This window comes from Chiloscyllium plagiosum, unplaced genomic scaffold (assembly GCF_037043375.1).
Source record: "Chiloscyllium plagiosum isolate Xiang-an unplaced genomic scaffold, Cpla_swu_hap1 HiC_scaffold_40, whole genome shotgun sequence".
Lineage (NCBI taxonomy): Eukaryota > Metazoa > Chordata > Chondrichthyes > Orectolobiformes > Hemiscylliidae > Chiloscyllium > Chiloscyllium plagiosum.
This window is the reverse complement of record NW_028270178.1, coordinates 12,753,551-12,765,234: the sequence shown is the minus strand read 5'-3', so window position 1 is coordinate 12,765,234 and position 11,684 is coordinate 12,753,551. Positions and strand designations below refer to the sequence as shown.

The window sequence follows — 11,684 nt, the reverse complement described above, 5'->3', positions numbered from 1 at the left end:
ACCGACACTCAGTAACAGCAGTGTGTACCATCCCGGGGTAAAACAGCCCCCCCCGGATTGACCCCACACCCACAAACATTCCCTCCCCCCCCCACCGACACTCAATAACAGCAGTGTGTACCGTCCCGGGATAAAACAGCCCCCCCCCCCCCCCCCCGGATTGGGACCACACCCACAAACATCCCCTCACGCCCCCCCCCCCCCCCCCCCCCCTCCACCGACACTCAGTAACAGCAGTGTGTACCATCCCGGGATAAAACAGCCCCCCCCCCCCCCCCCGGATTGGGACCACACCCACAAACATCCCCTCACTCCCCTCCCCCCCCACCGACACTCAGTAACAGCAGTGTGTACCATCCCGGGATAAAACACCCCCCCCCCCCCCCGGATTGGGACCACACCCACAAACATCCTCCCCCCCCCCCCACCGACACTCAGTAACAGCAGTGTGTACCATCCCGGGATAAAACAGCTCCCCCCGGATTGGGACCACACCCACAAACATCCTCCCCCTCCCCCCACCGACACTCAGTAACAGCAGTGTGTACCATCCCGGGGTAAAACAGCTCCCCCCCCGGATTGGGACCACACCCACAAACATCCCCTCACTCCCCCCCCCCACCGACACTCAGTAACAGCAGTGTGTACCATCCCGGGGTAAAACAGCCCCCCCCTGGATTGGGACCACACCCACAAACATCCCCTCACTCCCCCCCCCCCCCCCCCCCCCCCCCCCCCACCGACACTCAGTAACAGCAGTGTGTACCATCCCGGGATAAAACAGCCCCCCCCTGGATTGGGACCACACCCACAAACATCCCCTCACCCCCCACCCCCTCCACCGACACTCAGTAACAGCAGTGTGTACCATCCCGGGGTAAAACAGCCCCCCCCCAGGATTGGGACCACACCCACAAACATCCCCTCACTCCCTCCCCACCGACACTCAGTAACAGCAGTGTGTACCATCCCGGGATAAAACAGCCCCCCCCCCCCGGATTGGGACCACACCCACAAACATCCCCCCCCCCCCCACCCACCGACACTCAGTAACAGCAGTGTGTACCATCCCGGGATAAAACAGCCCCCCCCCCCCGGATTGGGACCACACCCACAAACATCCCCTCACTCCCCCCCCCCCCCCCCCCACCGACACTCAGTAACAGCAGTGTGTACCATCCCGGGATAAAACAGCCCCCCCCTGGATTGGGACCACACCCACAAACATCCCCTCACCCCCCCACCCCCCCTCACCGACACTCAGTAACAGCAGTGTGTACCATCCCGGGATAAAACAGCCCCCCCCGGATTGGGACCACACCCACAAACATCCCCTCACTCCCCCCCCCCCCCACCGACACTCAGTAACAGCAGTGTGTACCATCCCGGGATAAAACAGCCCCCCCCGGATTGGGACCACACCCACAAACATCCCCTCACTCCCCCCCCCCCCCACCGACACTCAGTAACAGCAGTGTGTACCATCCCGGGGTAAAACAGCCCCCCCCGGATTGACCCCACACCCACAAACATCCCCTCACTCCCTCCCCCCCCCACCGACACTCAATAACAGCAGTGTGTACCATCCCGGGATAAAACAGCCCCCCCCCCCCCCCCCCCGGATTGGGACCACACCCACAAACATCCTCCCCCCCCCCCCCCCACCGACACTCAGTAACAGCAGTGTGTACCATCCCGGGATAAAACAGCTCCCCCCGGATTGGGACCACACCCACAAACATCCCCTCACTCCCTCCCCCCCCCCCCCCCACCACCGACACTCAGTAACAGCAGTGTGTACCATCCCGGGATAAAACAGCCCCCCCCGGATTGACCCCACACCCACAAACATCCCCTCACTCCCCCCCCCCCCCCACCCCCTCCACCGACACTCAGTAACAGCAGTGTGTACCATCCCGGGGTAAAACAGCCCCCCCCCAGGATTGGGACCACACCCACAAACATCCCCTCACTCCCTCCCCCCCCACCGACACTCAATAACAGCAGTGTGTACCATCCCGGGATAAAACAGCTCCCCCCGGATTGGGACCACACCCACAAACATCCCCTCACCCCCTCCCCCCCCCCCCCCCCCCACCGACACTCAGTAACAGCAGTGTGTACCATCCCGGGGTAAAACAGCCCCCCCCCCCCCCGGATTGGGACCACACCCACAAACATCCTCCCCCCCCCACCGACACTCAGTAACAGCAGTGTGTACCATCCCGGGGTAAAACAGCTCCCCCCGGATTGGGACCACACCCACAAACATCCCCTCACTCCCTCCCCCCCACCGACACTCAGTAACAGCAGTGTGTACCATCCCGGGGTAAAACAGCTCCCCCCCCGGATTGACCCCACACCCACAAACATTCCCTCCCCCCCCACCGACACTCAGTAACAGCAGTGTGTACCATCCCGGGATAAAACAGCCCCCCCCCCCCCCGGATTGGGACCACACCCACAAACATCCCCCCCCACCGACACTCAGTAGCAGCAGTGTTGTACCTGCTACAAGATGCCCTGCAGGATCACCGAAGACCCTCAGGCAGCACCTTCCAAACCCACGGCCCCTTCCACCCAGAAGGACAAGGGGCAGCAGATACATGGGAACACCCCCCCCCCCCCCCCCGCAAGTTCCCCTCACATAGGGGTTTGGGAATTGTGATGATGGGGGTACGTGTCCTTGGGACTTGAGGCGAGGGAATGTTTGGAGGCTCTCCCTCCATTTCTCTGCGGGTGCCCAGTGTAACCGGGGGAGGGTACCCTTTTGTAATTGCGTCTTCCTTCACGCAGAACAGCCCGCACCGTCACTCGGAGCAGACCCGTTACGGGCAATTTAACACAGCCGTGCCACCTAACATTTGTCTTTTGGACTGTGGGAGGAAACAGGAGCACGCAGAGGAAACCCAATGGGAGAATGTGCAAACTCCACACCGACAGTTGCCCGAGGCAGGAATTGAACGCAGGTCTCTGGCGCTGTGAGGTAGCAGTGCTAACCACCGTGCTGCCCACCGTTTCTCCTCACCTCTGTTTTAAGTGGTCTGCCCCTTATTTTTAAGCCGTGTCCTCTGGCTCTGGGCTCCCCCATCAGCGGAAACATGTTTCCTGCCTCCAGAGTATCCAATCCTTTAATAACCTTACACGTCTCAATCAGATCCCCTCTCAGTCTTCTAAACTCAAGGGTACACAAGCCCAGTCGCTCCAGTCTTTCAGTGTAAGGTAATCCCGCCATTCCGTGGTTTGACCTCGTGAACCTACGCTGCACTCCCTCAATAGCCAGAATGTCCTTCCTCAAATTTGGAGACCAGAACTGCTCACAATACTCCGGGTGCGGCCTCACCAGGGCCCTGTACAGCTGCAGAAGGACCTCTTTGCTCAATTCCTCTTGTTCGGAAGGCCAGCATGCTTTTAGCTTGCTTTACTGCCTGCTGTACCCCCTCCACCTCTTGTAATGCTCATCCTCAGTGACTGGTGTCTGAGGGATGCCCCTGTCTTGTTGCACCTCTCCCTTTTCCTTACCGTTCAGATAATAATCCCCGTCTTCCTGTCCGAGCCACCTTCCCCCAACCAAAGTCGATTGGAACAGCCACCCACTCCCAGCCTGGTGAAACACCCGCAGTATTGGCAAGTGCCCCCCCACCCTGCCCACCCACCATTATCACGGCTACCTCCTTCCCTCCCTCGCCAGTCACAGACAATCGAAATAAAGATTTGGAAGTTTACTTTTCAGAATGATTTTATTGAGCGTTTTGTGAAGATACCGCAGTCGAACAGCGGGAATGGTGTTTTGTGGAAGGCAACAGGAAGGATTACTCCGTTCGGCACCTCAGTACCCCTTCACCTGGCGTGCTGGAGAGGGAAAGCAGGTTTGCGCACAGCAACATCCCACTGCCATGTTAACGATGTTCTTTGGTTCCAGAAAGGAACATGGTGCACTTTTTCGGGGGCGGGGGTAGGGGCACGATCCTGGGAAGGCCTCCTGCTGTTCCCCCTGTGTGACAGGCTGGAAAAGGGGCTGAATGGCCTCCTGCTGTTCCCCCTGTGTGACAGGCTGGGGAAGGGGCTGAATGGCCTCCTGCTGTTCCCCCTGTGTGACAGGCTGGGGAAGGGGCTGAATGGCCTCCTGTTGTTCCCAATGTGTAACAGGCTGGGGAAGGGGCTGAATGGCCTCCTGCTGTTCCCCTGTGGGCCAGGCTGGGGGAAGGGGCTGAATGGCCTCCTGCTGTTCTCCTGTGGGCCAGGCTTGGGGAAGGGGCTGAATGGCCTCCTGCTGTTCCCCTGTGGGCCAGGCTTGGGGAAGGGGCTGAATGGCCTCCTGCTGTTCCCCCTGTGTGACAGGCTGGGGAAGGGGCTGAATGGTCTCCTGCTGTTCCCCCTGTGTGGGACAGGCTGGGGAAGGGGGCTGAATGGCCTCCTACTGTTCCCCCTGTGTGACAGGTTGGGGAGGGGGCTGAATGGCCTCCTGCTGTTCCCCCTGTGTGACAGGCTGGGGAAGGGGCTGAATGGCCTCCTGCTGTTCCCCCTGTGTGACAGGCTGGGGAGGGGGCTGAATGGCCTCCTGCTGTTCCCCCTGTATGACAGACTGGGGAAGGGGCTGAATGGCCTCCTGCTGTTCCCCCTGTGGGCCAGGCTGGGGGAAGGGGCTGAATGGCCTCCTGCTGTTCCCCCAGTGGGACAGGCTAGGGGAAGGGGCTGAATGGCCTCCTGCTGTTCCCCCTGTGTGACAGGCTGGGGAAGGGGCTGAATGGCCTCCTGCTGTTCCCCTGTTGGACAGGCTGGGGGAAGGGGCTGAATGGCCTCCTGCTGTTCCCCTGTGGGACAGGCTGGGGGAAGGGGCTGAATGGGTGATATGCGATAGGTGTGGAGAGACTGAACCCGGGATGATAAATGGAAAGGGGTTTGAGGGTTTGGGGGAGAGAGTTTCTGGGTGAAGACTGACAGACGGAGATGGTCACTCGATATCGTCAAACAGCTTCTTCCCCGTCTGGACGTCGGTGAGCTTGGCCGGGTTCCCTGAGCAGGCCAGAGGCTGGTGTACTTTCATGTGGATGTAATCATCACCACGACCTACAACGATCTGCGGAGAGTGCAGACAGGTCAGAGCGAGCTGAGGGCACCATTCATTCATACAAACACCTGCTCTACCTTTCAATACTATCCCATTCTCCGAGCACCTCCCGTTCCCAGGCCTGACAAGAATCCGGCTTCAGAGCGTTCGATGGCCCACTCTTCTGTGCAGGCGGTTCGCGAAGGTACAGAGACCCTCAGAGAATCGCAGAGTGAGGCAACGGGCCATTCGGCCCAACCCGTCCACACCGCGGTGCTCCGAAGGGCATCCCACCCAGATCGACACCCCTACCCTGTCCCTGCAACCCTGCATTTCCCACGGCCAATCCCACCCTAACCTGCACATCCCTGGGCACTATGGGACAATTTCCCATGGCCAATCCACCCTAACCCGCACATCCCTGGGCACTATGGGACAATTTCCTATGGCCAATCCACCCTAACCTGCACATCCCTGGGCACTATGGGACAATTTCCCACGGCCAATCCACCCTAACCTGCACATCCCTGGGCACTATAGGACAATTTAGCACGGCTACTCCACCCTAACCTGCACATCCCTGGGCACTATGGGACAATTTCCCACGGCTACTCCACCCTAACCTGCACATCCCTGGGCACTATGGGACAATTTCCCACGGCCAATCCACCCTAACCTGCACATCCCTGGGCACGATGAGACAATTTCCCACGGCTACTCCACCCTAACCTGCACATCCCTGGGCACTATGGGACAATTTCCCACAGCCAATCCCACCCTAACCTGTACATCCCTGGGCACTATGGGACAATTTCCCACGGCCAATCCCACCCTAACCTGCACATCCCTGGGCACTATGGGACAATTTCCCATGGCCAATCCACCCTAACCTGCACATCCCTGGGCACTATAGGACAATTTAGCACGGCCAATCCCACCCTAACCTGCACATCCCTGGGCACTATGGGACAATTTCCCATGGCCAATCCACCCTAACCTGCACATCCCTGGGCACTATAGGACAATTTAGCATGGCCAATCCCACCCTAACCTGCACATCCCTGGACACTATGGGACAATTTCCCATGGCCAACCCTCACTAACCTGCACATCCCTGGGCACTATGGGACAATTTCCCATGGCCAATCCACCCTAACCTGCACATCCCTGGACACTATGGGGCAATTTCCCACGGCCAATCCCACCCTAACCTGCACATCCCTGGACACTATGGGGCAATTTCCCACGGCCAACCCTCACTAACCTGCACATCCCTGGGCACTATGGGACAATTTCCCATGGCCAACCCACACTAACCTGCACATCCCTGGGCACTATGGGACAATTTCCCATGGCCAATCCACCCTAACCTGCACATCCCTGGACACTATGGGGCAATTTCCCACGGCCAATCCCACCCTAACCTGCACATCCCTGGACACTATGGGGCAATTTCCCACGGCCAACCCTCACTAACCTGCACATCCCTGGGCACTACGGGTAATTTCCCACAGCCAACCCACCCTAACCTGATCATCTTTGGGCCGTGGGAGGAAACCGGAGCACCCGGAGAAAAATTCTCCTTTTCCTTGTCTTGAGAGTGCAGCTTGGAATTCTGAAACTGTTTGCCCACGTTCCGAGCTGACCCACAAGAGGAATCCTTCTTCCCCAGACGATTGGGAAGTCCACGTTTGGAGCACCTCATGCAATTCTGGTCTGCTGGACCTGGAATTTAGGGGAATGGGGGATGATCTCACAGAAACCTATAAAATCCTGATGGGACGGGCAGGCTAGATGTGTGGGAATAATGTTCCTGATGGCGGGGAAGTCCTGAACTCGGGGTCACGGCCTAAGGATAAAGAGGTAAGCCATTCAGGAGTGAGATGAGGAGGATTTCCTTCACTCGGAGAGTTGTGAACCCTGTGGAAATCTACCCCACAGGAAACTGTTAGGGGCCAGTTCATTCGATATCGTCAAGAGGGAGCTGGATGTGATGCATGGGGCTAAAGGGATAAGAGGTATGGAGAGAGGGTGGGAGAGTGGGACACTGAGATTGTATGGTCAGCCATGATCATACTGTATGGTGGGTCAGTCTCAGAGGGCCGAATGGCCTACTTCCTATTTCTTATGGTTTTGAAACTCCACACAGTACTGGAGAAGTGATCTCACTAACACCCTGTATATCTGAAGCATAGCCTCCTCACTTTGTAATAAAGGGTAGCCAATTCCTTTGAAGGGAAGCCAACTCGCGGAACATTCCAGATAACATCTCCGGGAACACCCGGATCAACCAAGCCCACCGCCCCGTGGCCGAACACTTCAACTCCCCCCTCCCACTCTGCCGAGGACAACACAAGTCCTGGGTCTCCTCCATCGCCAAATCCAAGCCACCCCACGCCTGGAGGAAGAGCACCTCATCTCCCACCTGGGGACCCTCCAACCACACGGTTTCCTAATCTCCCCTGCACCCACCTTATCCCAGTTCCAAACCTCCAACTCGGTACCCCCCCCCCCCCACCTTGAACTGTCTTACCTGCCCTTGTTCCTTCCCACCTATCCGCTGCACCCACCCCTCTGACCTATCACCTTCACCCCCCCACCTTTACCTACCTATCGTATTCCCAGTGACCTTGCCCACCCCCAGCCTCACCCCAACCCCCCCCACTTCCCATTTATCTCTCAGCCTCATTCCCTGATGAAGGGCTTATGCTCGAAACGTTGACCCTCCTGCTCCTCGGATGCTGCCTGACCGGCTGTGCTTTCTCAGCACCACACTCCTCAATTCCGAACATACGTTCCCACCCATCCTGGGGTCACTGGAAATTGAACCGACTGTGACTTCCCTCCTGCTGTCTGAGTGGTTGGTGTGAATTGGGAAGGATTGGCCTATGACCTGTCAGCCACACTCTCAGTTTTCCCCTGGCCGGCCAGTCTTCATTCAATGTTGAAAATGTGAGCCCTCTGATACCACAGGCTTTCCTTCGGTGTAAGAGTCCCTGATGTGGTACTTTATCTGAAATCCCAATATCTCACACCGACAGACTGTCTATCAGCCACAGAACGCGTTAACCCTTCAAAGAACTACAGTAAATTTGTTCAACACCATTTCCCTTTCAATACTCGCCGCCAAAACTTCCTGACTAACTCAGCGAGGATCACTTCAGGGCTCGGTTTCAGAAACAGTCCTCACTATTGAGCTCAGCCTGACAATCGCACAGGTGCCTGGTTCATTTCACCCACCATATTCTTAAACACAGCCGTTATATTCACAACTTTACAAACACGGGCACACGTTTGGGCAAGTCATGGCAAGTTCAGTTGTAACCAGCACACGGACTAACTCTTTAGCAACGTTAGCAAAGACACCCCCTCCCGATCTCTGTTACCCCCTCCAGCCCCTACACCCCCTCCCGATCTCTGTAACCCCCTACACCCCCTCCCTATCTCTGTAACCTCCTCCAGCCCCTACACCCCCTCCCTATCTCTGTTACCCCCTCCAGCCCCTACACCCCCTCCCGATCTCTGTTACCCCCTCCAGCCCCTACACCCCCTCCCTATCTCTGTTACCCCCTCCAGCCCCTACACCCCCTCCCGATCTCTGTTACCCCCTCCAGCCCCTACACCCCCTCCCTATCTCTGTAACCCCCTCTATCCCCTCCCTATCTCTGTTACCCTCTCCAGCCCCTACACTCCCTCCCGATCTCTGTAACCCCCTCCAGCCCCTACACCCCCTCCCTATCTCTGTAACCCCCTACACCCCCTCCCTATCTCTGTAACCTCCTCCAGCCCCTACACCCCCTCCCTATCTCTGTAACCCCCTACACCCCCTCCCTATCTCTGTAACCCCCTCCAGCCCCTACCCACCTCCCTATCTCTGTAACCCCCTACACCCCCTCCCTATCTCTGTTACCCCCTCCAGCCCCTACACCCCCTCCCGATCTCTGTTACCCCCTCCAGCCCCTACACCCCCTCCCTATCTCTGTAACCCCCTACACCCCCTCCCTATCTCTGTAACCTCCTCCAGCCCCTACACCCCCTCCCTATCTCGGTAACTCCCTACACCCCCTCCCTATCTCTGTTACCCCCTCCAGCCCCTACACCACCTCCCTATCTCTGTAACCCCCTCCTTATCTCCGTAACCCCCTCCCTGTCTCTGTAACCCCCTCCCTCTCTCTGTAACCCCCTCCTTATCTGTGTAACCCCCTCCCTGTCTCTGTAACCCCCTCCCTCTCTCTGTAACCCCTCCCTGTCTCTGTAACCCCCTCCCTCTCTCTGTAACCCCCTCCCTGTCTCTGTAACCCCTCCCTGTCTCTGTAACCCCCTCCCTCTCTCTGTAAACCCCTCCTTATCTCTGTAACCCCCTCCCTGTCTCTGTAACCCCCTCCTTATCTCTGTAACCCCCTCCCTGTCTCTGTAACCCCCTCCTTATCTCTGTAACCCCCTCCCTGTCTCTGTAACCCCCTCCCTCTCTCTGTAACCCCCCTCCCTGTCTCTGTAACCCCCCTCCCTGTCTCTGTAACCCCCTCCCTCTCTCTGTAACCCCCTCCTTATCTCTGTAACCCCCTCCCTCTCTCTGTAACCCCCTCCCTATCACTGTAACCCCCTCCCTGTCTCTGTAACCCCCTCCCTCTCTCTGTAACCCCCTCCTTATCTCTGTAACCCCCTCCCTCTCTCTGTAACCCCCTCCCTGTCTCTGTAACCCCCTCCCTGTCTCTGTAACCCCCTCCCTTGACGTTTACACACCTTCAGAGCGTAGTTCATTCCAGCCACCACCTGACTGCGGTAAGAGATTGCGTGAAAAATCTCGAATTTGCAATTCAGTTTACTTTCAACTTGCGGCTTGAGCTGAAAGAAAGTTTCAGAAAAAAAAACATGTCATGAGTGCCTGGTCGGTCCTGGGGCAGTGCTGGGCTGCCATCTCAGATTTCCTTCCTCTCTGGGATCTTCCTGTGCCCAGGATGGCCCCCACCCTGAACCTTTTCCCCACGGCAACACTGATCACCCGCCTGAGTGAGCCCCTCACTGGCCTGGCTCGGATGTCCCACGTTCTGGGACCATTACGGAGAGACAGCTCGGGGAGTTTGTGGGAGATATAGAAGTCATTCCGAAGGAGAAAGGCTGACCTTCTGGGCCAGGTCCTGCATTTCCTCACTGACTGCCTGGACCGTCCCATAACCACCCATAACACGCTGACTGGGTTCCATATTCTCTCTGTCTCGCCCTCTGTCCGTCGGTCTCTCTGTCTCTGTCCTCAGCAGACTTCAGCGTTTTCTCTCTCTCTCTCTCTCTCTGTCTCTCTCTCTCTGATTACAATTCTGAATCCTGCGCTTCTTAAACTTACCTGATTCCAGCCGCACCCCTCCCTCAGGCCACCTGGCTGCCTTACCTCAACATTTCTCTCTCTCACGCATAGAACATAGAACAGTACAGCACAGAACAGGCCCTTCAGCCCACCATGTTGTGCCGACCACTGATCCTCATGTATGCACCCTCAAATCTCCGTGACCATATGCATGTCCAGGAGTCTCAGAAATGTCCCCAAAGACCCTGCCTCCACAACTGCTGCTGGCAACGCATTCCATGCTCTCACAACTCCCTGTGTAAAGAACCCGCCTCTGACATCCCCTCTATACTTTCCTCCAACCAGCTTAAAACTATGACCCCTCGTATTAGCCATTTCTGCCCTGGGAAGTAGTCTCAGGCTATCGACTCTATCTATGCCTCTCATTATCTTGTACACCTCAATTAGGTCCCCTCTCCTCCTCCTTTTCTCCAATGAAAAAAGTCCGAGCTCAGTCAACCTCTCCTCATAAGATCAGCCCTCCAGTCCAGGCAGCATCCTGGTAAACCTCCTCTGAACCCTCTCCAAAGCCTCCACATCTTTCCTATAATAGGGCGACCAGAACTGGACGCAGTATTCCAAGTGCGGTCTAACCAAAGTTTTATAGAGCTGCAACAAGATCTCACGACTCTTAAACTCAATCCCCCTGTTAATGAAAGCCAAAACACCATATGCTTTCTTAACAACCCTGTCCACTTGGGTGGCCATTCAAAGGGATCTATGTACCTGCACTCCAAGATCCCTCTGTTCCTCCACACTGCCAAGAATCCTATCCTTAATCCTGTACTCAGCTTTCAAATTCGATCTTCCAAAATGCATCACCCCGCATTTATCCAGGTTGAACTCCATCTGCCACCTCTCAGCCCATCTCTGCATCCTGTCAATGTCCCGCTGCAGCCAACAACAGCCCTCTATACTGTCAACGACACCTCCAACCTTTGTGTCATCTGCAAACTTGCTGACCCATCCTTCAATCTCCTCATCCAAGTCATTAATAAAAATTACAAACAGTAGAGGCCCAAGGACAGAGCTCTGTGGAACACCACTCACCACTGACTTCCAGGCAGAATATTTTCCTTCTACTACCACTCGCTGTCTTCTGTTGGCCAGCCAATTCTGTATCCAGACAGCTAAGTTCTCCTGAATCCCATTCCTCCTGACCTTCTGAATGAGCCTACCATGGGGAACCTTATCAAATGCCTGGCTGAAGTCCAGAGAAAAAGTCCACATTCCCACCTTTTAAAATCTCACGTTCCTTTAGAGTCATAGAGTCATAGAGATGTACAGCACGGA

At 56.6% G+C, this 11,684-nt stretch overlaps 1 protein-coding gene across 2 annotated transcripts; it reads right to left on the bottom strand.

Annotated features, from left to right (window-relative positions):
• Window positions 1–3,721: 3,721 nt before the first annotated feature.
• LOC148138333 (leukocyte cysteine proteinase inhibitor 1-like) lies at window positions 3,722–10,334 on the bottom strand. 2 transcript variants are annotated; one of them, XR_015753899.1, is made up of 4 exons: window positions 10,174–10,334; window positions 9,794–9,895; window positions 4,559–5,080; window positions 3,722–4,315 (listed from the first exon to the last, which is right to left on the bottom strand). XR_015753899.1 is itself a non-coding variant. In XM_087981542.1 (3 exons), the coding sequence occupies exons 1-3, from the start codon at window positions 10,252–10,254 to the stop codon at window positions 4,955–4,957; spliced, it is 309 nt and encodes a 102-aa protein (XP_087837668.1). In that variant the 5' UTR covers window positions 10,255–10,334; the 3' UTR covers window positions 3,722–4,954. The 2 variants fall into 2 exon arrangements, 1 of the variants encoding a protein (XP_087837668.1); XM_087981542.1 differs by having other exon boundaries at window positions 3,722–5,080.
• Between the last annotated feature and the right edge of the window lie 1,350 nt (window positions 10,335–11,684).

Excerpts from the sequence above, each read along its gene's own strand:
- LOC148138333 (XM_087981542.1), bottom strand. The coding sequence starts at position 10,254 with ATGGAACCCAGTCAGCGTGTTATGGGTGGTTATGGGACGGTCCAGGCA. Across the intron at positions 9,896-10,173 it reads TGCAGGACCTGGCCCAGAAG|CTCAAGCCGCAAGTTGAAAG; the intron begins GTCAGCCTTTCT and ends ACTTTCTTTCAG. Across the intron at positions 5,081-9,793 it reads GAATGAACTACGCTCTGAAG|ATCGTTGTAGGTCGTGGTGA; the intron begins GTGTGTAAACGT and ends CACTCTCCGCAG.